The sequence below is a fragment of the Pezoporus wallicus genome, unplaced genomic scaffold (genome assembly GCF_028554395.1).
Source record: "Pezoporus wallicus isolate ANWC-B61680 ecotype Strahan unplaced genomic scaffold, APGP_CSIRO_Pwel_v1 contig_6274, whole genome shotgun sequence".
NCBI classification, from domain to species: domain Eukaryota; kingdom Metazoa; phylum Chordata; class Aves; order Psittaciformes; family Psittacidae; genus Pezoporus; species Pezoporus wallicus.
In genome coordinates, this window is record NW_026635738.1 from 900117 (window position 1) to 925212 (window position 25096).

Sequence of the window (25096 nt, forward strand, 5' to 3'; positions counted from 1 at the left end):
CTTGGGATGATTCCAAGACCTGCCAGTCTCTAACACACCTTTAAGCAAAGCTGGTGGCCAGGACGGACTCTGGCCTTCCCTTACTCCAGCACAGCTGGGCAGAACCAGACTGGATCACACCTGGGACCACGGTGACCTTCCAGAAGGGTTCTGAAGGTTGTGTTGCATCCCATTGCCACCGGCCAGCAATGGCATGCTCTGGGAACATGAGATGGGGGGGGTTTACCCAGCGGTGTCTAAATCCTGGAATGAGCTGGGGATGGAGGACGCCAGGAAAGCTCTTGTCAAGACCAGTGAGGTGCTCACCTTCATGTCCCCGTGCCTCACCCTCGCACCCATCCACCACCCCCTGTGGTACCCTTTCAGCATCCCGACTGCCCCGAGCCCCGGTCCCTGTTGTGCTGGGTGGGAGCAGGCGGCAGCAGCGGGTGTACAACCGGCCTCAACGGGAGCAAATTGCACTTGGTTGGCAATGAACGCTGCGGCTCATGGGATGCTGCCCATCACCAGGCCAGGGGAGACGTCATCCGGGGGCTGCGCTGGCTCTCGCCAACCTGCACATCACTGAGTGCCCGCTGCAGAGAGAGCAGAGACAGGAGATGGGCACGGGCCAGGGATGTCCTGGCTGCTACAGGCTTAATTCTACCCCTGCTTCCCCCTGGATTGGTCACTCCCTGTGTCTGCTTTGTGGAGCTCCAACCCAGCCTTGGTTAACCATGACAATCGCCTTGACTCTCCATGGGGCTGGTGACCCTCAACCCTCCTGCGCCCACCAACCAACCTGTGCGTTGAAACCTGGCACTTTACGGACACAAAGCCCTCATCTGGCTCCCACAGCTCACGTGCAGGTGAAACACTGACACTTAACAGGAGCCCCCTCGCCGGCTGCCTTCGCAAGCGGAGCTCACCTCAAACTTGCTCATGAATTCTGCAAAAATGCCAAAGAAAGCCTCAGAAGTCGTCATTTTGGAGTCCTCCCCGAAGAAGGACAGCACCTTGCTGAATTCCTCCATGGCCTTGTGCTGCAGATCGTCCAGGGATCGCATGGCAGGCTGGGCGCTCTCCAGGAAGGACTGAGGGAAGCGGCTTAAGGACAAACAGCCTGGTACAGGTCAGAGTCGCTTCTGCTTATCAAGTGGCTGGGTTTCATCTTGGGTCTAAGAAAGGAGTTGCTGCAGATGCTGGCTGCGAAGGGGGCCCACTGGCACGCTCGGCTTCCCCAGCAGCGCTTATAGAACCTTAGGTTTTTGTTGGAAGGGGCCTTAAAGCTCCTCCAGCTCCAACCCCTGCCACGGGCAGGGACACCTTCCACTGGAGCAGCTTGCTCCAAGCCCCTGTGTCCAACCTGGCCTTGAGCACTGCCAGGGATGGGGCAGCCACAGCTTCTCTGGGCCAGCGTGGAAGGATGAACAGCTCAGCAAGCTCACTGGCTGTGTGGCACTGGGTTTGCCCTGCAGAGGCAGGGGAACCAGTGACCATCACCAAAGCTGTTTTATGCACTAAGACTGAGTGGAGAGGGAAGATCCCCCGAGTGCTGAGATGATGCTTTCCTATAGCCAGACACAGCCCTGCTGTTGCCCAAGGGGGCACAAAGACACCGAATGGTTTCACTGGAGGCAGTGAAGTCACCTGGGTGATGTGTTCCATTCACAGAAGGATACGGCCATCACAACAGCAAACCTGTCCTCCGCGGTAGCTGGCATGTTGTGACAGGCCATCTGTATGTCACTGACAGTGGTGTGCAGGTCCTTTAGGTCAGCTGTGAGCGTTCTCTGATTCACTGCATGAGAAGAGAGGGCTCAGGGTTAGGAGGCTTAGGGCTGGCTTCCTGCAGCACAGTGAGAGCCGTGGGTGAGACAAGGTCTGGCACTGGGAGTCAGTGTCGGAGTGGGCAGTGGCAGCAGTTTGGGCAGCAGTGAGCCTTCAGTTGGGGCAGATAGAAAATCCAGCTGGAAAGCTACAGGTACAGACTTCCAAGTGGGAATTTACATCCCCGGGCCTGCATTTCCTCCTTTATTTAGCCACTGTGGCACTAATTCCCAAGGGAATTGCTCAGAGACAGCAGGGGATGGGGTACAAGGGGGCTGCAGGCTCTGCTCTGTGTGCAGCCAGCCCGCTGTGACACCACCCCAACGGATGGGTGATCCCCAGCAGCTATGTGACTTGCCTGTGGCAGGCAGGGAAGCGGGACGGTCCCCAGCAGCGCCAGAGCTGTTCCTGGGTGCTGAACCCGGGCCACGAGGGTGCTGTGCGCTCTGCACCACCCACAGCAATAGCGCTGGCACCCGCGCTGGGGACGGAAGGAGGCAGGGGCTGGGTGGAGCAGAGCACTCTGCTGCACGGACACCTCTGGACTTGGGAACCGCTGCTCCAGGTCAGGAGGCTGCGGTCAGGGTGCAGAGGCACTGCCATGGGCGGCACTGAGCTCATCCCTTCCTAACCCCATCCTGTCACTCAGGACCGTTCCTCACTCATGTCGCTGCCATCCTGCTCGTGCCAGTGCTGTGCAGCTCACCATGGATTCCAGACCCAAACAGAACCAAGACGCGGGGCTCACAGATGCTTTCGTCCCTTTACCTTTGGCAGCGAGCGGCACTGTGGGAAGATCCTTGGCGAAGCCCAGGAGCTCTGGGAAGTGTTGGCTGAGTGACTTGGCAAGGATGTGCAGGAAGGTGGATTTGCCATCAACGGTCTTGGTTGTGTTCAGCTGCAGCAAAGCAAAACAGGTCAGGAGGTCCCTATGCAGAGAGTGGGGTTTGCCATGCGCTCGGTGTGTCGGTCACCGGACGCACAGGGGCTCCTCTGTTCTCTCAGCTCACCCTGCCTTCACGTGCGTGGTGACACCAGCCATGATACGTGGATTAATGGTTAAAGAGGACATTTAATGTTTAGACAGCACGTTACACCCAGAGGAGTGGTGTCGAGGTGCTAATCGATGCTCTCACCCCATCCTCCACAGCAGCCCACGTGGGATGAAGACCTTTGGTTTCTCCAGCCCCACAGCCTCTCAGCGAGCACGGGTCTCAGGCCCCAGCACACTGAAGCATTAGAGCACTGGTACAGCCTCCCTGGAGCCCACCCTGAGCATCAAGCCGGGACCCTTGTACAGGGACAGGCACTCTGAGCTCACAGCATTGGTGCCTCCTATACAGAACAGGCACGCGTTGTCCTACCTCAGTGAGAAAGTTGATTTTGAAGCCCGTGGTTTTGCTGGTCCTGGGCTGCCCGTTGTTCAGGTAGTTCCCCATCGCCAGCACAAACTGCAGGGAGAAACCCCAGTGAGAGACTGGGCAGTGACCTCCAGCACTTACATTGTCCCTTCTCCTCCTGGCTCACAGAGACCGACAAGCCATGTGGTAGGAGCAGAGCTGAGAGGCCACCCTCTGTCTGCAGGGCCTCTTCTGGGCCAGCTCACTTCTGCTAAGGGGCCCCTAGATGCGTTCATAGAGCATCAGTAATAAAACATTACCAGTGCATTCAATGGGTTAGACTGGGCGGATGGATACACGTAAAGGCAGAATTCCTGCTGGTTCTGTACACACTGGCAAGTGCCAAAGCTCTCTTCTCCCCAAAGCCTTTGGTGACTTTTATCTGTAAGGGGGTGTTTCAAAGGGAACAGTGACCAGCAGAGCCGGCTTTCCCCTCCAGAATGCTCCAGCTCCTTCTGCTGCAGCTTCGCAGCCTTGCAGGCACATCAGGACCGCAGAGCGGGCTCACCCGAGTCCCAGCATCCCTCCTGGGGCCTGGCAAGGAGCAGGGACCTCAGGACCATCGGGGTTTCAGCCTGGGGCTCTCTGTTCACCTTCCATTAACGTGCAACCAGCTTGGGGGTTACTGCCCAGGTGCCACTAATCTGGAAATGCCTTTGTCACATTTTGACCTCATTTATGCCACCTGCTGCTTTTAAACCCCCATTGAACATCAGTGTGGGGCAGCTGATGCCAGTGGGGTCAAGGAGCCCTGCAGCAGGATCTGTTCTCTCCTGCAAGCTGCCAAGCTGCTCAAGCTGCACCCGGAGAGGTGCTGGCCACAGCGCTGGGGCTGGAGCTGTGCCTGCGATGCCCAGGCTCCTGCAGGCATTCCCATGGCCTCCGGTGGCTCATAGGAGCAGGAAGGACTGTGCTGACCTCCAGGATCTTGGCCAGCTTCTTGCTGCTCTTCAGCTCCAGAGAGGCCTTGCAGATGCACTCGTAGCTCGCCTTGATCTCCTCTGTCTTCTCCTGCAGTGTGGTCTTAAAGTGCAGGCTGCGCAGGCGGATCTTGTACTCTGGGACTGACAGCATCTGGGATCAAAAGGAGGGGAGGGTTACCACTGTCCCCATCAGCCTTAACCCTCCTCTGGGGTGTTTTTCCTGGGATATTTCCCTGTACATGGGAGCAGCATGCACAGGCAACCACACGGAGCAGCCTGACAGTGGCTGGAACTCGCAGGGCACAGCCAGTTTGCTGCCACAGGATGGGGACATTTCATGCCAATATCCACAAGTGACTTTGTCACCAGGAGCTGGGCAAAGTCACTCCTGTCATGGAGCAAACATCAAGGGATGCTTCGGCAGTGGGAGCTGCTGGATGCCTCAGCCTGAGCATCAGTGCCCAGCGGTCCCTGTGACCGGTGCCACCAGCTCTTCCCATCCCACAGCGTGCAGGAGCATCCTGCTGATTGCTCTGTGCTTTCCCTCCCTCCAGCCCCAGAGGGACATCCCTGGAGCACATCCCTGCCCGCAGGTACCTGCAGCACAAACTGGTCGGGCTCACTCAGCTTCCCAGGGTTCTCCTTGTAGCTCTGGAAGCGCTGCACTTCCTCCCCATCGGGCGCGTACAGCAGGAGCTGCTTGATGTGGGAAGGCTCCAGCCGGTCCGTCTCCATCGTCATGAGGATCTGGCGCAGCTCCATGTGCGAGAGCTTGAGGTGGGCTATGAGGATGGCTGTGGGAAGGGAGGGATGTCACTTGGAGGGGAGGAGGACAGGACCCCGGTGGGGATGGCTGTGTTGGGAACCCAGCAGCATGGGGCCAGGAGGGGATGCTCAAGGTGTGAATGGTGTGGACCGCTCCATGTACCCGCTCTGGCACAGGGTAATCCCTAGGGAAAAGAAGGGCTTCCCACTCCCCAGAGCCCTGCAGAGGGACCCCAAGGTCCCCCCCCCAAGGCTCTGGTCCTGCAGACGCCCCCAGGGCATGGCATCCTGTGCATGCACATCCCCAGTGCATCAGGCTGGGTTGCTATGGAAGCCACCCCCCCGCGTCTCCTCCTCTCCCACATCCCTCATGGACAGGAGACCTGGGTCTCACAGGGTCCCACCAAGCCCTTCCATGCTCCTTTACATCAGAAGCACATCCTGGAGAAGCAGCACTGCCCCTTGCACACCCTCACTGCTCCATGGGACCATGCAGGCTCTGTCCCTCTGCCCCCCGAGGCCAATGAGCCACATCCCATCTCCATCCCTTATTGTGAACGCTGCTTCCTCCCCCTGCCCAGGGCTGAGCCCAGCCTGGAGGCTGTGGGAAGAGCCTAAAGCAGCAGAGCCGTGCAGGGATTGTGCCCATGGGATTGTGCTCATGTGGCCTCCTTCCTTTTACCTTTCCAGTTCTCTACATCCCCGGCCCCATCTCTGGGCCCGTTTCGGGCTGGGTTCACCCTGATCTTTACTCACATGTGTTGTAGGCCTTTTTGTGGGACAAAATCTCAACCACGTCTTTCTTTTTAAAGTTCTCAGGCATGAGAGTTGGCTCTGGAAGAGAAACTGAGAGATTTAATCACGGGTAAGGACAGGCTCAGCCGGCTCCAGCGGGAAGAAAACTGTCCTGAAAACAGGGAAACCATGAGTGACACAAGGGATGCTTTGCACACAGCAATGGCTCCGGGAGTCCTTGAATTCAGCGATTCAAAGATCTCCTCAATGGAGGACTCAGTTGGAGCTGAAAAAGGCAAAACGAGAGGTGAGACACACAGAAAACCCCAGACTGCCCAGAAACAGCCCCAAAATGATGCATCCCATTTCATCCCACTTCCACTGCCGCTCCCAGCTGTATCCGCCCATCCTGGCTTAGCTCTGCCCATGCTGCCATCATGGCAGAGCTCAGCCATCCCATTGGCATTTTGCTTTTCCCAGTGTAAATGCGGCAGCCACGCTGCCCCATGGATCCCTTTGGGAATACTGTGGGGGACAGGAGCTCTCTGCTTGCACCCTGAATGCCTCAGTCCATGGGTCTGCAGGAGACCCCTATTTAAGAGCAAGAGGGGGGACGTGCGGTAGCTGTGGAGCCCATACATAGGTCTTGTGGGGAGCTAGCGTATTATATATGCAACAAGAGAAGTGCTGTTTGTCACGCTCTTTATGGGCACGGAAATGTTCTCGTGGCTTTCTCAGGGCCGAGTTCCCAACGCTCCAACTCCCTTCCCAACTGCAGCCATTCCCGCAGGGCCGTGCATGGCGCTGGCTGTCCCCACTGCGCGACCCACGGCAAGCAGAGGCTGTGCCCAGCTCGTTGCTGCACGGTGCAGGTTTGAGCTTCTGCTGTGGTGTGGGGGCACTGCAATGGCAACGGTGCTGTGAGAGCCGGGAAGCAGCACGGGGAGAGAAACTCCAGCTGAGCTTCCTGCCCCAACCAGCTGGAACGCGGGGAGAACGCAGGGAACAGCAGCCAGGGACATTAAGGGAGATGGGGAAACAATGTCCCCCTTAATGACCTGCTGAGCCGCACAATGCTGAGCATGAGCAAAGGCTGTGCTGGGCGATGCCGGGACCAGACACTGCCCCTCTGCCCCCCAGTCCCACCCAGGGCCCCGGTCTCTGGCCAGCACCAGGAACTGTTCTGGGGCTCAGGTACTTACTCGTAGGCTTCTGCGTCCCGAAGTGCAGCTCCAGGTCGAGGTATTTGACCATGTCGCTGAGCTTGTCGTAGTCGGAGTCCTCCCCCAGCTGCAGGAGGAGGGAGAGTCAGGAGCCGCAGGGATACCTGCCGCTGCCCAATGGCGCCCAGTGGCCGCCTTCCCTCCGCCCCAGCTGAGCTCCATGTCCCTAAGGAACCCAGGCCAGGTCGGTGGCACTGGAGACTCGGCCATCGCAAACCCTGGGCAGAAACCAGAGCCTGGTGAACCGGTCACCTCCATGGGGGTGGCTTCCGCAGGAGTCACCAAACCTAAGTGGTGGGACCCAGAAGAGAGGAACAAACCTGGAGATGCACCCCAGGAGCCTTCATTCAGCTTTAACAGAACCCACAGAGCCCTCCCTGCTGCTCCTCCCTTGGGATGTCATCACCACAGTTGGGTCCAGACAATTCCAATGTTGAGAAGAAACAGCATCAGGGAACGTTTGTGTTGGAAGGGACCTTAAAGCTCCTCCAGCTCCAGCCCCTGCCACGGGCAGGGACCCCTTGCACCAGAGCAGCTTGCTCCAAGCCCCTGTGTCCAACCTGGCCTTGAGCACTGCCAGGGATGGGGCAGCCACAGCTTTTTGGGCACCCTGTGCCAGCGCCTCAGCACCCTCACAGGGAAGAGCTTCTGCCTGAGAGCTCATCTCAGTCTCCCCTCGGGCAGGTTAAAGCCATTCCCCTTGGCCTGTCCCTAATATGAGACTTTCTGTAATGTTGCATCTTTAGAGTTCACTCCCATGGCCAAGGTATTGAATATGTGGCCCAACAAGGGGTTAGGACATCATGCCCCATCCCTGGCAGTGCTCAAGGCCAGGTTGGACACAGGGGCTTGGAGCAAGCTGCTCCAGTGGAAGGTGTCCCTGCCCGTGGCAGGGGTTGGAGCTGGAGGAGCTTTAAGGTCCCTCCCAACCCAAACTATTCCATGATTCCATGCCCTGGGCAGTGCTCAGGGATGCTCCTCCTGACCTGCACAGCCTCAGCCCAGGAGCCCTTCCCCATCCCACATGGACCCTCACCCCATCGCCCCCTCCACGTCCATACCTGCCCCCAGATGGTCCCTTCCGAGTTCTCGACCTGCTCCCACCGCAGCCTCTTGACGCTCATGTGGTTGGACTCGCTGCGGCGGTGCAGGAGCCCGCGGTGCAGCGGGGGGGCACAGGGCACCGGGGGGGGCGGCGGCGGCGGCGGGGGGGGCGGGATGGGCTGCAGGTGGCTCAGCAGGGACTTGGGTGCTGGCGCTGGCACCGTCTTTGTGGCCTCGGCCTTGGCGGGGACAGCCTGGGGGTCATGGAACTGCAAAGGGGGCGGTGGAGGGGGGGGGCTGAGCGGCGGGGGGGGGATGTGGTCCGACAGCGTGGAGTAGGTGAGGGAGCTGCCCTCGTCGCTGCTGCTGATGTACTCGCTGCTGCTGACGTCGTTGGTGACGTAGCTGCCCTGGTCATCGTGGAAACTCATCTGGTGATGGAGAGAGCAGAGGATGAAGGTGGGACCTCGTCGGGGTCCTGCCCTGTGCTGTGCATCCCTCCCTCTGCCATCACTGAGCCCAGCAGGCTGCGCATCCATCCCAGTGCAGGCTGCCCATGGGCGGCTCCACAGCCAGGGCAAAGACCAGGGGGCAGAGACCATCACCCCTGCGCCACGCTCACCTCCTCGTAGTCATTCTCAGGGGTGAGGAAATCATCCACGATGGTGACCCGGTGCCCCAGCTGCTCGCTGAGGGCATCCAGGAAGCGGTCGGTGTCGCGGCTGCGCGGGGGCCTGGAGAAGGTGAAGAGCTTCTTCCGTCGCGACAGAGGGCTGGGCGCGTAGTGGCGGTGCCGGGGCGACGGGGCCGGGCTGCTGTCGAGGCTGACGTAGGGGTTGGACTCGGTGCTGCTCGGGGAGGCCACGCTGCTGTGCAGGCGGTAGTAGCACTGCTGGGACGACGCCGGGTCGCTGGGCCAGGAGATCACCGACTTGCGAGAGCCTGCGGGGCAGAGCAGCATGGAGGGACCCTGCAGGTGCAGCTCTGTGGGAGCTCGAGCGTGGCACCATCACTGCTTCCTTATAACCGCACCGAGGGGTAGCTGCAAGCCACCGCTGCTGAGCCCCCCAGCACTGCCTGTCTCCATGGGGAGCTGATGCTCACCTGTAGCGTGCGGCAGCTCCGGCGCAGGAGGCGACGCTCTGTGCCGGGCAGTGCTCCCCATCTTGCCAGCAAAGCTGCTGAGCAGGCGGTTTTCCAGCTCTGCGTAGACGGCCGACATCTGCAAACCAGGCAAAGAGCTGCTGTTGATGCCTGAATCAATACAGGGCTTGTGGAGACCCCAGGGACCTGCGATGGGGACAGGACAGCCACAGCGGACCCCCAGCTCTTTAATAGAGAGCTTCACCCACCCCAAAGCTGTTCCCCAAGAGCCTCACGAGACAGCAGGAGGATGCTGACAGACACCAGTTAAAGCTGTCTAATTGCCCAGGGAAATGATCTCAGAGGTGAGATCTGAGGCAGGGATGCTGCAGCCACCGGCAGGTATTTACATGGGCACATCCTTTCCCATTCCCTTTCCTCTGCTTTCCTGCATTAACACTAAAGGGGTCAAACTGCTGGTGCTGTGAACGCGACGGTCCCGCACAGGTCGGCCAAGGGCATCGCACCATTTTGGGGTTGGGTGTCTCCGGCAGGGATGTGCCGTCTCCAGCCTGTCTCTCCCCAGGGATCAGCCGAACCGGGACCTCCACGGTGTCGCTCTGGCCTGTGGGGAAGGGAAGGAAGAGACAAACCAATCAGGGACCCCCCTCTGCCTGTGCCCCATGGTGCCCCTGACCCGTCAAGGTTCCCCCATCTCCTACTGGGACCCAGCACATGGTGAAGCACCCGGAGCTGCCGGGTCTGGGGATCCCAAGGGATTGACGCAGGGCAAGTGATGGCCCCGTGCACGGGCTGTGTGAAACAGGGAACGTCTTACTGCAGCTCCCCTGCGTGGCAGCAGGAGTCACCCGGCAAAGAGGCATCATGTGTGCTGGGAAGCAAGTGCGAGGGAGCAAAAGTCCTCCTGTGCCTTGCCCTTCACCTCTCGCCTCTGAGTCCACCCAACTGGTAGGTTTGAAGGTGCCTGTAAATCCTTAGCACCAGAGCAGCGCTGTGACCATGGTGTTGTCACTGTGTTCCTCAGGAGTGCTGCACACAGGGGATGGTCCAAACACGGAGTTTCTGTCGCAGTATTTCAGGGCAAGAGAATTATCCAGGGCACGTGCAGGACTTTGTGCTATGCTGAGAACCCTCAGGACCCTGAGACACCGCCGTGCCTTGGGTGTTCCTTTATGGTTCCTTCTCATTCAACCTCCCTGGTAGGTGCTGGACAGGGGTCACCACATGCAGCACGGAGGCTGCAGAGTCCCAGATCTGATCCTTTCACTTGCAGATGCCCACTCAGCACCGGCCACCCCAGCAGTGTCCCTGAGGCAGGGCTCTGCAGGGCACATGAGGAGGGAGGGGGATCCGGACCCCATGAAGACACAAGGAGTGACGTTGGTTTGACCAGCTCCAGGTAACACTGTTGTTCCCATTGCATCCAGGGGGTGGATGTTCAGAGACCGATGCTGCAGCAGTGTAAGCTCTCAGAGACCCAATTTATCACCAAGGGCATGTGAGGCACTGATGGGGAGGACGCAGCCTGCAATCCCGGCCTTTCCCAAGCCACTGGAGGGCAGGCCGGACGGATTCACGTTACCCGCAGCCACCAGGCAGGAGCCAGGACACCCGAGCCCTGGGCTGGCTCGATGCTCACTTCACCTTTCCCCACCGCTCCTGCTTAGACGGGACCAGGAGGGCGGCTTGGGCACAGCGGAGCCCGCGGGACCCAGCTCCTTCCTCCCCAGGGGGCCCCCCCCTGTACCCACCTGCGGCCCCATCCTCGGGGCGGGGGGTCCGAAGGCTTCCCCTGCACACAGAGGCTCCTCGCACGGAGCTGCGGTACCGCTCCTCTGCCTCCGGCTCCGCTGCGGCACAGAACATCCCTGTGAGGCACGGACCCCGCGGCTCCCCCGGCCCCTCGCCATGACCCGGGGCTCCCCCCGCACTCCAACAGGACATGGGGTGGCTTTATCCAGCGGGATTGGCATCCAACAGCTTGCGGGGCACATGAACTCCAGCCCTGAGCTCGGCTGGTCCAGAGGGACCTGCCTGGTGCCTTCCTGCCCTCAGGAAGGGAGAAAGGGCCAGCCCTGAAATGGTGCCTGGAAGACCCACGGTGTGTGATGGATTGGTCCATGTGCAGATCAGGGCTCAGGCTTACAGCGGGGTGAAGATACCGGAGCATCAGGTTCCATGGTATCTGACAGACCAGTGCGTGGACAGCCCGGTGCACACAAGCACCAGAGATCCTCGTTGTTTGGAAGAAGCCCAGGTAAAGGACTAACCCAAACTCAGAGATCTCTGGTCATTGGGCTTCCCCGCATGGACACACACACAATGCATCAGAACAACCAGAGCTCCACATGGTCTGAGGTTGCCCCTTTCACCTGAGAAGCTGAAAGGAGCAAAATACATCAGGTTCCCTCTGCTCTGAGGTTTATAAACTCATTGTAGGGTCTAAGTCCTACAACACATTAGGTAGGCTGCGGCATGATTCTGCACACACAGTGGTAATTGAGAGTATAAATGAGGTGAGCAAATACCCAACAGGTTTCCATGTGCACCAGGGGAAAGGCTGTGCTACAATAACTGTGCTCCTCCAAAGGTCTCTCCTGAAGCATCCCCTCTTCTTACCTACGTTGAGTCTGGATTAAACACCTCAACACAATGTAAACAGCTTGGAATAGACAAATTTGAAAGCAATTAAGAAGTCTGAATCCAAAGGTTAAGCTATTTCAGCCCAAATTTGCCCTCGCTTTTCTGCTGTCTGACTGCAAACCCCGTGTTCCTCAGCTTCCAAAAGCCTTTGCTCCTGAAGACACCATCTCTGGTGTCATCTCCCCTCTCAATGCTGTTTCCTTCCAAGACCACAAGGTACAGAAAAGGTGACCTCCTGCCTGACATCTGCAGATCAACCTCATCACTGACAGGAGCTGGAGACCTCTTTGTGCTGCTCTACATCCCACGTGTAAGGGCAGTGTATGGGCAGGAGCCAGGCTGCAGCTGGCTCCCAGTGTGATGGACCACGGTCCCCATGGACCTGGTGGGACACAGCACATCCGTGTTGGAGTGCAGGGGCTTTCCTCACCTTCCAAGGACTTGTAACCCAGAAACCTGGCAATCTTTTGCTGGCAGTGCTCCTGCTCCTCATAGGTCAGCAGCTGGTAGATAAACTGCCAGATGACTTGCTTGGCCGGTGTGTCCAGCACCGGGTACACATCCACAATGAGAGTGTCAATGTTCCTGCAGGACGGGAAAGAGAGGGCTGGGCAGTGAGCGCATCCCTACAGCACAGCCCCGCTCCCCCGGGCTCTGCTGGGGCTCTGCCATTGGGCACTGGTGCAAACGGATCATTCCAGAGGTGTTGGACTATAAGGAAGGGATGAGCCCTTTGGGAAGTGGAGTTGTGCAGCTGGGGCTAAGGGGTGATCAGCAGCACCTGGCAGCCAGGGATAAAACCTGGTGCTAGGGAAGGACAGGTTGGGTTGATGGCTGAGGTTCACCAGGCTCAGTGCTGGGTCCTGCATTTGGGTCACAACAACCCCATGGAATGCCCCAGGCTTGGGAAGAGTGGCTGGAAAGGTGCCTATGTAAAAGGACCTGGGGGCATTGGCCCACAGCAGGTAAAGATGAGCCAGCAGCATGTCCCGGTGGCCAAGAAGGCCAAGAGCATCCTGGCCTGTATCAGCATGGCCAACAGGACCAGAGCAATGATTGTCCCCCTGCACTGCGCACTGGTGAGGCTGCACCTTGAATCCTGTGCTCTTTACTGGGACCTCGTGACAAGAGAGACATTGAGGTGCTGGAGCAGGGCCAGAGAAGAGCAATGGAGCTGGTGCAGAGCCTGGAGCACAGGTGTGATGGGGAACCTGGGGGGTTCAGTCTGCAGAAGAGAAGGCTCAGGGGGGACCTGATCGCTGCCTACAGCTGCCTGACAGGAGGATGGAGTGAGGTGGGTCACTCTCTTTTCCCAAGAAATAAGTAACAGGACAAGAGGAAGCATCCTTGATCCCCACAGCCAGCAGCTCTGGGGTGGGAAGCAGGTAAAACACTGCTGGAAGACCAAGCAATGTGTGCTGCCCTGTCCTGGGATGGGAGCCTGGGGGCTTGGCTTGTGCTACTGGGGTTCATCCTTTTGCTGCTTGAGCAAGAGCAAATATCCTGCTAGGATCAGGTCTGTATTTCCCAGTTGCAGACCCCAGGGACTGGATCTGCTCTCACAGCTGCTGCTCCTCAGGCTGAAATACCCAGCTGGGGAGCCCTATAGGAGAGCACAAGCAATGATTTCTGCTGCCTTCCCCAGCAGCGCAGGCACAGCGGCAGCCCATCTGCATCCCGAGTGGGACCCAGGCTCCTGAGGAGCAGCACAGCCCAGCTCTGTGGGAAGAGGCAGAAGCATCACCCAGCACCGAAGGGGTGGTTCCTTCACTGTGGTGCAGGAAGGTTAAAGATCAAGGGCAGGAAACAAGGGCACTACCGAAAGCCTGGAGTCTGCAAAGGGATCAGTTTCAACCCTTGCAGCAGAGCAGCGTGTGCTCCATCACAGGGTGAGGGCTCTGCCAGCCGCAGCATTCCCGCACTGCCACCAAGGGCGTGCTGCTGCTGAGCTGCTCAGAGTGAGAACACGAGGATGAAACGCTGGGAATTCACTGGAAGAGGTGGAACGGGGCTGTTGGGAACAGCCAGAGAGCAAGAGAGCCTGCAGCACAGGGGAGCAGGGTCACCGTGAGGGGTTTAGGGATGTGCTGCCAGCAAAGGGGTCTGCCTTCTGCTTGGGCATCACTACCAGGCTGGGTACCAGCACTAGAGGGATGGAGCTGCTGCCGAGTTACCGATGTTGGAAGAAGCCTTCCAGCGCCTTGCAGACCGAATAACGCTCAGGGGGGGTCAGCAGATGCTCCAGCTGCTGCGTGAAGGTCCGTCCTTGGATCTTGATGCTAGAGGGGAGGATCTCTGCCACCCACTGCAGGGAGGTGAGCGCGGAGGAGCTGCTCGGGGAGTCGGCAGCGTCCGAGTCTGCAGGGCGCAGGTAGAGAGAGGAGAGACAATTGAACAAACGGAGGCTCCACCGCGGGTTTAAAGGCTGGTCCTGAAACCAAGGGGCCGAGCTGGGGATGCCGGGGCAGGTGAACACAACCGGGTTTGGTCAGTGGGCTGGGGACGGTCGGTCCTGTCTGTGTGCCCCCAGTCCCTGCCTGCAGCCGAAACACTCACACACCCTGGGCTCCACCTCCTGGTCCTCCACTTAAATGCCTCGGATAAGGGAGACCTCAGAGCGTGGAGCCTCAGCCCCATAGAAATACAAATCCTGATGTGCTGACACAGAGGTTGTGGCCACAGGGTAAAAACAAGCAGGTTTCAGGCACTGGAAGGCAGCATGGGGACAAGGTGGAAGGGCTCATCTGGAGCTGTGACTGCCCCTGCCTTCCTGGACCAGCTCCCTGGAGCTCGTGGCTGCTCCAGTAGGATCTGCTGGGCATGAGCTGGGATATTTTGACAGGGATGCTCTCTGGGATCTATCTCTTCACCCGTGCTGCTTCCCATTTTCTGTGAGCACATGCAGATGTTGTCCCTTCTCTGGCTCTCTAAAGCCTCTGCTCATGTTTTAAAGTACTTTATGATAATCATTGACTTCAAAAGCAGCATCAGTCGAGGGTTACCTCTGAGTGAACTGAGGCTTGGAAGGGCTTTTGCTTTCCCAGGCTCATCTGGACAGGTCACTGTGCTGCCTCTGCAGTGAGTGCAGGGCAATGCAGCTGCAAAAAGGGACCTGACCGAGACCATGGGATACACTTATCCATATAGGAATATCCATGGGATGTGCTTATCCACTTAGGAATAGGACTAAAGTAGCAGGAGAAAAAAAAATCCATCTTTCCTTGGTTACTTCTGGGAGGCAGTGAAGCAGTTTGAGTGCCACTGCTCGGCAGTGTTAAGTAGTGAGGTGCTCAGGTTTGTTCCTAGCACACATACCAATGAGTTGGCATCACAGGGCTCCTAAGGTGCAGCTCTGGAGAGCCCATTTCTGCTCCAGAGGGAAAAGCCAGACCCTAATGCCCCCGCTGTGGAGCAGCATCCCAATAACACACCGCCCCTCCTGCCTTTGGAAACGCAGCGGTGACCGCGCTCTGCCCTGGCCTGTGGTCCTGTCCCTCTGCTCAAGCGGTGCTGACAGGCACCCGCCTGGCCCCGGCCGCCCTCCCCTGCTGCTGCTGTGCTCACCACAGCAGCTGAATTATTCATCCAGCAGCAGCTACGCCGAGCAGCAACGTCCACACACGACGAGGGGTTTGCGCAGCGGCCATGGATGCACAGGGTTGGGTTACTGCGGTCAAGTACACGGCACGGAAAGGACATCGGCAAAGGCTGTCAAGGGCGATCACACAGTAGGGTGAACCCTTCCATAGAGCAGCCAAGCCGGAGATCGAGCCTGATCCCAGAAAGCAGGCGAGGGGAGCGGCGCTCCAGGCAGTGCATTGAACCTGCTGAGCCTGTGGGAGCTGCTTGGCAATTCCCACCGGGGGGAATTGGAGTTGGAGATCCAGCGAGGGGGTCCTGCAGCCCCAAACCCTCCTCCCTGGGCTCTTACCGTTGGAGAAGTTGACGATCCCCTCTTCCACCACCAAGGTGGGCATCGCCCCGCTGCCCTGCAGCATCGACACCACCTTGTCATGGGAGCAGTTCCTGGGGACACAGAGAGGCAGGGTTAGGGCAGTGCTGTGGGCAGCAGCTCAGTGAGAGCAGCACTGAAGCAGAGCTTGCAGCCACCTCTCTTTGTCTTACAGAAAGCCTCCTCTCATTGCTCAGAGCCAGGCAGCGCTGAGCCCCACTCTGACCCCCCCACACTCTCAATCTGTGCTTGGTTTTATCTGTGCTGCACAGAGGAGAGCCTCAATCACGCCCTGCGACTGAACCGGTGGTACTTTAAGCTGCGCTCAGACACAGAAGATGAGCTTCTCATTTCAATGGTGCCGTGCCGCGGGTCTCTCCTTGCCTGGCCTAATTCTGCAGCAAAGGAAAACGCAAGGTGGGTGTAAAATGTATTTTTGTAGGCAAAACCGTCTCAGAGTGCCCTTGGAAAAGGGTACGGGCCGGCCTGGGACAGTGCCTGTGCAGAGGACAAACTTCAGCTCGTTTCTCCTCTATTCCCTGGCAGTGCTGCATCAGCCCCGGGTGTGCTGGTTCAGCTGAAACGTGAGGACCTGAGCACTGACAGAAGCAGCGTCAGATGTTTGACCTTTAAATATTCATCACTCTCATCCTGCAGCCTCCTCTCATCCTTTGCTCTTGCTTTTTGGGTGGAAAGCCCAGCCCGAGGACACACGGGCTGCTGGGGGGGTGCACGCTCACCTCTGGTTTGATTGCTGTGAGTAAATAACACACAGAAGCATTAACTTCTGGGTGGAAATGCATTGCCCATGGTTCTAAGTTTATGATCCCGTTAGGGGAGCGATCCATGGGCTGGCTGGTGCTCTGCTGCTTTCAAAAGCAGAGCCCCAGGGCTTTAACATGCACAACATAACCCACAGTGGCTCGGATCAGGGTCTGGGGTGGGCTGCAGTCAGGACACCAGTTGCATTCAGTGCCATGCATTGTACATGGTTACTGGAACAGAGATGTCAAAGGAGGAGCAGGGATGGAGCTGAAACACCACTCGCAGAGCCAGTTTTCATAAGGGGATGTTAAAGGAGAGGTCCACATGGGCCAACCCCCCCGTGCACCTCAGCAGAGAGCTCTCAGGGATCACCAGGTCTCATTTGGGTTGCACAGGAGTGAACAATGAAGATGCCGGCGCTTGGCCACCTTCCACCCCAGGAGCCCTTGGCACAGGTCTTCTAAAGAGCCTCCTACCTCATGTCCAGGCCATTGAGGAATAGGATCCGGTCTCCAGCCTTGAGGGCAGCCTTCTCCGCTGGGCTCCCTAAATCCACAGGGAACAAGAGGGGCTTTAGCTGGCAAATCCCTGCTCACAGGGATGGGTCCCAGCTCTCCGACTGCTCCATGGCCAGGGAAGCCCCCCCTGGAGCAGGGAATCCACGGCAGCTGGATTATCTGAGTGGGCTGGGGCCATTCACTGGGCATGGTGATGCCAGCACCCAGCTTGCATTGGAAATGCAGGTATGATTCCAGGCTATTCACTGCACATGGAACGTTTCCCACCTTTCAAGGCAGGAAGTGCCTCAAGCCAGACCAAAATGCACCAAAGGCACCAGTTACTTTTGCCCCTTTCCAGCCAACAGCAGGTACTGAAAGCTTGCAATTCAGACCCCAGATAAATCAGTGCCTGAATCCGGTGGCTGGGGGTTTCCTTACCTGGCAGCACAGACTCGATCCACACCGGGGCATGGCCACGCAGCGTGAAGCCGAAGCTTCTGTTGCCTTTATAGACCCGCACAGTTCTGCAGGGGAAAAGCAAGCGTGAAACCAGAGCCCAGTGCTTGGTTCTTGTTCCGTGCCCCAGCCCCTCCAGAGCCCTGGCATCGCCTTGGGGAGGGCTGGAGGGATGCAGGTGCCATCCCTTACGTGCTATCACCGCAGCCCTGAGGCAGATGCAGTCCCCACTGGGACCAGGCCACCCATGCTGGAGCTCTGGAGGGCTCCTTTAGACCCAGTTACTGCTGTCTGCAAGCTAAAGCTGAACATCCATTAACCAGGGCTCCAGCATGGGGAGGTTGGAGGGTCTGGAGGAGACAACAGCTCTTTAGGGCAAAGCCCCTGCGCATGGACTTTGACTCTACATTAAATATTGAACGTATAAATCCACCATCCAGCCCTTCAAATCCAACGTGGTTTTAAAGTGGGACGTGGGATACAGCTTGTATATTGCCCAGAACAGGAGACAGCGTGCTTCAGGGGCAAGGATCTCGTCGGCTGATGAGAGAGGAATTACATTCCACTAGGAAATTTTGGAAGGAGCATTAGGAAATCACCCTGCTGGGAGGCTGATTGGAGCTGGGAGTTGTTCCCTGCAGGAAGCTGGGGGGAAGCAACGTTGCTGAGATCATTTGCAAGCACAGAGCCTGTTGTAGGGCTGTATCCTGCGCTGTCAGGAAAGGAGACTGTGCCGGAGCTGGATTTTGGACCAGTCACACCAAAAATTACCCTGGCAGGAGGTGGGATGCTGCTGAACTCCCTGCAGATACCAGCTGCAGGCAGGGGAATAGCTCGGGGCATGCCTGTGGCAGCACTGCCCATCCCGGAGGATTCCCCAGCTGTGCTGTCAGAGCAAATCCTGCTGGGAATGCAGCAGGAGGCACCGCCAGCTGAGCTCTGGCCATATGAGCAGTGGGAAATGGGTCAATCCCCTGTGCACCAGGGATTGTCCCTCTTTCGTCCTTCCTCCCATGGCCTCAAACACAGACACTCACTGGGGCAGGGCAGGACAGGACAGCACAGCCTGTTCTGTGCCAAGGTGCCTGGCACGGCCACGTATCCTGCATCCCATTGGCACAGCCAGGTACCCTGCGTCCCACCAGTACATCCATGAACCCTGCATCCCAATGGCACATCGAAGTACCCTGCATCCCACCAGCACTGTCAGGTACCCTGTATCCCACTGACACATCCAGGTACCCTGCATCCCACTGACACATCCAGGTACCCTGCATCCCAATGACACATCCAGGTACCCTGCATCCCACTGACACATCAAAGTACCCCACATCCCATTGTCACAGAAGCCAGCATCCCCTCACACCCTGCCATTGCCACCTCAGCTCCTCCTGTGGCTCATCCCAGCCCACCCTGCGAAAGCGATGGGACAGAAAGAATGGCTCAGAGCTAGCACAAGGAGCACAAACATGCCCAGTCATCCTCATCCCTGTTGGACTCCACCCGCTCCTCACCCCAAAGGCATCCCCTTTCCCTGCCATCCCTCCACACAGAACCGGAGGCTGCCTCCATGAGCCCAGGGGCCCGCAGGAGCCGTGTTACCTGCGGGCAGCCCCCGAGGCCACATTGCTGGTGAGGAGCGAGGTGGATTTGCGCAGGCTCTTGCTGAGCTCCTCGTGGCTGCGGGGCACGGAGCTGGCGCGGGTGGAGACGAGGAGCCGCTCCTGGTGGTCCTCGCTCCGGCTGCGCCGCAGGCGGTGGCTGTGCTGCTGGCTCTTGGAGCGGCAGAGCTTGCTGATGAGGCTCTGCGACACCACCTCGTCGAACCGCTGCCGGTGCTTCTTGGGGATGAAGATCCTGCAAGAGTGACCCCAGGGAAGGAGTGAGGAGAGCGGGGCAGATGTGGCCCGGAGCTCCGGATCCAGCTGTAACTGGGAGCGCCGGCTCCTCCTGCGCCCTTGGCCTCAGTCCTCGCAGAGATGGGGATGCTGGGGACACCAAGGACGCTGGGGACACCAGGGATGCTGGGGACACCAGGGATGCTGGGGACACCAAGGATGCTGGGGACACCAGGGATGCTGGGGACACCAGGGATGCCAGCGGCATCTCTTGCCCCATCTCGTGCACGGCTCCAGCAGGGTGAGGATGTCAGACCTCTCCACAGCACTGAGACAGATTCAAACAGCTCAGACAGGACTCCACATTCCCTGGCTCCAGCCTTGGCTGTTGCCACCCTCCTGCTATGGCCAGGAAGGACCCTCACACCCCTTGTGAGATGCTGATGCTGCGGGGATGAGGATGCTGCAGACAAGAGGACAGCACTGAGAACTTGCTCTGCTTCAGGTCACCCCCCTCCCCTCGCCTGTTAGGAGCTGCTGTGCCAGCAGCCAAGTGGCCCTTGTGCCCCCTGAAAGGACCCCTGAACCCTCAGTGGATGCAAAGTGGGATCCTGGGAGGAGGGCACATCCGCACTGCTCCCACCTCAGCCAGGGTGTCACCTCTGTAACACCCCGAGACACCTTTCCTTTCCCTTCTGCCACCACAACAGTGAGACACCGACACCCCCTCACCTCCTCCCACCTCCCGTTTGCACACTTTGGGGCTTCAGGAGGAGCTGTTATCTCCGGGTGTTTCTATAGCAACTCCACACCGGGCTGCTCCTCGCAGCTGCGTTAGACAATAGCATCTTGTGCGGTTCGTTAGTGCTCATCACCTCTCGGTGCAGGAGGACGCGCTCCCTACATTAGCACAAACCCAGACACTTGTGCTGCGGGAGGGATGTGAGCATCACCTCAAACTGCCCGGGGTCCTCATCCCCTGGGGAGCATTAACTGGGGCAAACTCAGTGTCACAGGACCCACAGCACCTTGCTTTACGGGGCCGCATTGGATGCAGTGAAAGTGGTTGGAGAGGCTGGGGCTGGCATCGGTCCCCTTCCTCAGGCAGTGTCACCAAAGGAACCCAAAAGCCTGGCTGAAGCCAGAGGAGAAGGAAGGGGAAGCTTCAAACCCTAAACCTCCTGTGACCAGGACATCTCTGTTTTCCCCCAACAAAAGGCAGAACTCACAATGAGCTCTGATGAGTGGGAGCAAACAGATCGCCACCATCCCGAGCCTGGCATACGCTCCCACAAAGCATTTGGTGACGATTTAAAATAAGCAACACGCTGGTACAATTCACAATCACTTTGTGATCAAGCAGCAACTAGAAAAGAGTAAGGTGATGCCAACGGATGCTCCAAACTCAGCGGTGAGCAGGCTCCTATGGGACCGCAGCCCTGTGGCGGGGAAGGATGCAGGGGAGCAGTGAGTCCCGGCCGGATCCCACACCTCTGGCCCATGCTGGGCTCCCACCAGGGAGAAGTCCGGGTTCCTTGCAGGGAAAACCGGCACGTTCCCATTTCAGCTGGCCAAATTAAGCTGCCCTGCTCGCTGCAGCGGGGCTGCCCCACTTTGAGCTGCCTGATGCAGACATCGGGGCTGAGGAGTGAAGTACGGCTCAGCTCCATAACCAGGCGAAGGACGGGCTTTAGGGATGAACTGACTCAGTGCTAGGGGTAAAGCGGTGCCTTAGCAAGGAGAGGAGCTCATTGGTAATAATAATCCCACTAAAGCATGCAAAAGGGTTTCCTTCTGCAAAACCCTCTGAGAGGAGCCGCAGTGCTGCTGGGTGCTGGACCCCCAAGCTCCCGACACCCTGTGCTTCAGCAGGGGATGCCTCTGAGCTGTGGCTGCCAAGGTCTGGTCCTGAACAAGAGACCCTCCAAAGATAGCACATGGGATGTCATTAGACAGCGTTGGTGCTTTAGCCTGTCCTCTGCTCCAGCACAGTGCCTAGTGCTTCATGAGGAAACATGGCTATTTCTGCACCTCCCTGCAATCCCATGGGATAAACCTGCCTTTGCCCATCAGCGTGGCACTGAGGAGCAGCACCCAGATGGGGTTTCCCTCTCCCAGCAAATCCCACTGGGATGAAGGGAGTATGGATGCGCCCACCCTGTTTGGGCAGACAGGGAGGGCTTGGGATGTGTGCAGCTCTGACCTCTGGCCTTCAGCTTCCTCTTCCTCCTCCTCAGGTGCTCCAGGTCAGCCCTGGCTCTGTTCCCTGTTGGAAAAGGGATGGGAAAAGCATCCCCAGCCCATGCTCTGAGTGTGAATTCAGGGTCATTTCCAGGCCAGGAGAGGCTCCAGAGGCTGCAGGATGCTTTGCCTTCGATCTTCCTCAGAAGCAGCCCCGCTGGGGCAGCAGCACAATGCTGCAGGATGGTCCCCATCCACTCAGCTCCCTGCTCTGGCTCTCATCTTGGTCTTAGTCACACTCACTGCTTTTGAAATCCAAGACAGGCCCCTTGCAGCTCCCCTCTGGACAAACATCCCTGTTCCTGCAGCCTGTGCTCGCTGACAACCCCACACCATGGAAAACCACTTTCACAGGCGCGGAAGTCCTGTGATGGGCACCCAGCTCATGCAGACGGTGCTGCCCTGGGATGCTGGGTGCTGAGATTCACCAGTGCCAGCCGCATCCCCTTGAGCGGGACAGTGGTGGTGGCTCCAGCCCTGGTGGGAGCAGGTAGAAGCAGCTCCAAGTTTGCTCAGAGCTCGTGCTCAGCCAGGGCTGGGAGCAAGAGGACCCCAATGCTGGCTCCATCACCCCCTGCACCACGCAGCACCCCCAAACCGCATCCTCACCACCCGTCCTTTGCCGGACCACAGTGATGGAGACAAAGCAGACCCAGATGGGCTCTTCCCGCCTCCCCCCAGCTCCCACCCCAATTTTCCACCTGAGCTTCACTCAACTCCCCCCAGCAGCTCCCGATGAGCCTCCACGACACCGCCTCGTGCGAGGGACATCACGGGGACATTTCCCACCACAGCCAGCACCACGCGCGGACACGTACCGAAAATGCCGGGAGAAGCTCCGGTCCTTTCCCATTTGTCAGGGTACGGCAGCGGGAACAAAGGGGAGACGCTTCAGATCCTCATGCAGCTGAGCCTCAGCCTCGGCTCACGCCCACGACGCGGCCGGATCCAACAACCAAGCCCTGCGCCAGCCGGTGCCGCCCTGGCACTTGTCACCCCTGCGGTGCGCGGGGACGCGGCCAGATGGGCCGGCGAGCAGCAAACCCGACCTGTGCCGAGCCCCTGCCTGCTGCCCGCCACGCACCCAGCCCCGGCTGGACCGGCACCATCCACCCCGTGCCTCCTGCTGAGCAATGGGGCTCCAGTGCCTGCTCTGCCCTCCCTGCTCCGGCTCCAGAGCCGCTCGCCTGCCCTAAGCGCTGCAGCCGCTGCGATGTGTATCTGGAAGGATCTCGCAGCAGAAAGGAGGGCACGGCTCGGCGCCGAACTCCGGGGGGGATGCCTCCCTGGTGCTAATTAGTTGACTTCTAAAGTGCTTCTGTTTAAATTACATGCTGCAATAATGGGTGAGAAAGCTTAAAGGCGAACGGCATCGGCGGCGGGGATGTGCCAGGTGGAGATGCCTTGGACCAGGACCGGCACCAGCATCAAAACCAAGGGCCCAAAGCTCTCCCCATGCTCAGAGCATCTTTTTACACAGCAGCGCTGTGCATTAAGGGTAGAAGATAATAAACCCCACATCTTTAATTTAAATAATGCCGTCTTTAAGCACAGCGCTCGCGTTTGATGAAGAGGATGTGAAGCTTCCCGGAGCTGCCAACATCAGACGTGGTCTCCGGGTAGCAAAGGAAGGAAAAAAGAGAAGTAGATGGTTTAGCCCCAAACCAACAAGCAAAGGCTTGGCCTTGAGTCTGTCAGTTGTGCAGAGAAAAACACATCCCAGGGTGGATTAAAGCACTGAGCCACTCTTGGATTGGGTCTGAACTGCTCTGGGTAACAGCTCCCAGTCTGGAGAAGCGCTTCTCCACAGTGCGCTGCAGTGCTGGAATTCATGCACTCTGCACAGCCTTACCCAGTGTCAGGACTTCTGCTTGTGAACCTGTACTGATTTGATCCATCCTAACCGACCCGCGTGCAGCCTTGCACTGGCCTCCAGCCCCAGCAGCACCGACAGCCCCAGGGGACATGGAGCATCCGAACCCTCCTGCACGAGCGGGACCTGCTCCAGCCCAGCAGCGAGCTGGACCTGCAGCTTTCACAGGGGCTGTTATCCCGTTATCCCCGGTAATGGAGGCTCCATAATCACTCCTCTGGCTGCAGATGTTTTGCAGATGTGGCCGTTGTTACCATTAAATAGGAATGAAGGTGCTTTTGCACCCGAGAGCACAGACACGGTGGGATGCAGGGGCTGCACGTGGGGTTCAGGAGCCTCTCACAGCCATTCTCCAGCCACCCCACTGCTTCCTGGGGACAACCCAAACCCCTGAGCCCCACACAGGGGCCTTTGGGGAAGGTCACCCTCTCCTGACCCATCCCTACACGGGCTCCAGTGGTGATTGATGCATCAGCTGCTGGTAAGAGCCTCCCCGGAGCAGCGCCGCAGCCCATGCCTGGCTGGGGTCACCTTCCCCATCAGCCCTGGGGGCTTTCACCTCTCCCAAACCCAGTGCCCCTGTGTGTGAACCAAGAGCCGGTGGCTTTGTCCTTCCCTGGCAGGGACAGACAGCCCTGAAGCTGCTGGGGACCTTCAAAGAAGCCCCCAAAAAGCACCAGCATCTCCTGTGTCACCTCCTGCTTCCCGGAGCCACAGGGAGCAGCCTCCTCAGCCCAGCGTCCCCAGCCTGCTTTCTGCTGGCAACAGCAGCACAAACACAGCTTTCCGTGTTCTGTGCAAGGTGCTGGCATGCTCAGACCACGTAACCACTTCCCAAAAGGAAAGAGGTGGCTGGGTGCTGGGGCACGGGCAGACCAGGCTGCTACAATCCGCGCTGCAGCCATGGTTTGATTGTCAGAAGAATCTGATCTCCATTTGCACCGGGGCATTCTGGCCATGACCTATTTGAACTCCGCCAATGAAAACGGAACTCTGCTCCCCAGTGTTTCACTGCTGGCACAGTTTTTATCCCTGCTGCCCTAATTCCCTTTTTTCGGGCAGCTGAACATATGCTGGCCCCTCGGATTAGGGATTCTTTAGAATGGAAGCAAACCAGAGCTGCTTTTCCTCCATCCCCAGAGGCTCTACGCAGGCAGGGGGACAGTGTCTGTGTGTGGTCTGAGGTGCTGCATCAGCCACAGCCAGAGCGATGTGGGATGGGGGGGTGTCACCCAATACAAGCTGCATCAGTGCCCAAAAGACCTGGAAAGCTGCCCCCAGCCCTAGAGGAGTGGGTACATGGAGGGGACCACAAGCAGGGAAGCAGCACAACCCGTAATATATAAATCCCGATGGCTCAAATGAAATTTCTTATCCAGAGACAGTCACAGATGGCTGGAGCCTTTTAATACGGGAACATGCCAAGCGCTGTTACTGCTGTGAAAAACAAGCTGAGACAAATAGATCGTGTTTGGAGCGCCGTTAAAATGAACCCGATGGAATTTCTCCCGTTATAAGGGAACCCCTGATGGGCAGTGATTTTATCTTTGTCACTGATCAAAAGGGACTGCAACCAAAGCAGCACTCGCCCAGCCCAAAGGGCCAGCAACTTGGGCTGCTCGCTTTGGGTTTCCCACTGGGACAGAGGCTATTTGGGAAGCAAACAGACCATAACCAAAGCAGGGAAGTAACGAACTATCCCAACTGCTCTCCCTGCAGCAGAGCGAAGCACAACATGGCTCAAAGCAGATCCATGACAACACAGAGCAGTCCAAACAGCCCGAGAGTTATCACCTAATGAATTAATGGGGCCAGGGTGAGAGGT

General features: G+C 58.3%; 1 protein-coding gene across 5 annotated transcripts in view; it reads right to left on the minus strand.

The window, feature by feature from the left end:
- GRID2IP (Grid2 interacting protein) overlaps nt 1–25096 on the minus strand; it is a 28458-nt gene continuing 3362 nt past the window's right edge. For 2 of the 5 annotated variants that reach the window (XM_057398075.1, XM_057398077.1), the window contains exons 2-21: nt 18922–19176; nt 17302–17387; nt 16840–16909; nt 15578–15672; nt 13821–14004; nt 12077–12231; nt 10755–10853; nt 9510–9607; nt 9004–9121; nt 8522–8841; nt 7917–8330; nt 6835–6922; nt 5654–5743; nt 4730–4926; nt 4128–4283; nt 3174–3260; nt 2578–2707; nt 1662–1780; nt 909–1073; nt 1–575 (exon numbers count right to left, since the gene is read on the minus strand). In XM_057398075.1, coding sequence (XP_057254058.1) covers nt 504–575; nt 909–1073; nt 1662–1780; nt 2578–2707; nt 3174–3260; nt 4128–4283; nt 4730–4926; nt 5654–5743; nt 6835–6922; nt 7917–8330; nt 8522–8841; nt 9004–9121; nt 9510–9607; nt 10755–10853; nt 12077–12231; nt 13821–14004; nt 15578–15672; nt 16840–16909; nt 17302–17387; nt 18922–19176 — 2998 coding nt within the window. In that variant the 3' untranslated portion in view covers nt 1–503. Of the gene's footprint in view, nt 576–908; nt 1074–1661; nt 1781–2577; nt 2708–3173; nt 3261–4127; nt 4284–4729; nt 4927–5653; nt 5744–6834; nt 6923–7916; nt 8331–8521; nt 8842–9003; nt 9122–9509; nt 9608–10754; nt 10854–12076; nt 12232–13820; nt 14005–15577; nt 15673–16839; nt 16910–17301; nt 17388–18921; nt 19177–22216; nt 22664–25096 lie in introns of those variants that run through there. The other 3 variants (XM_057398076.1, XM_057398078.1, XM_057398079.1) reach the window with 3 other exon arrangements.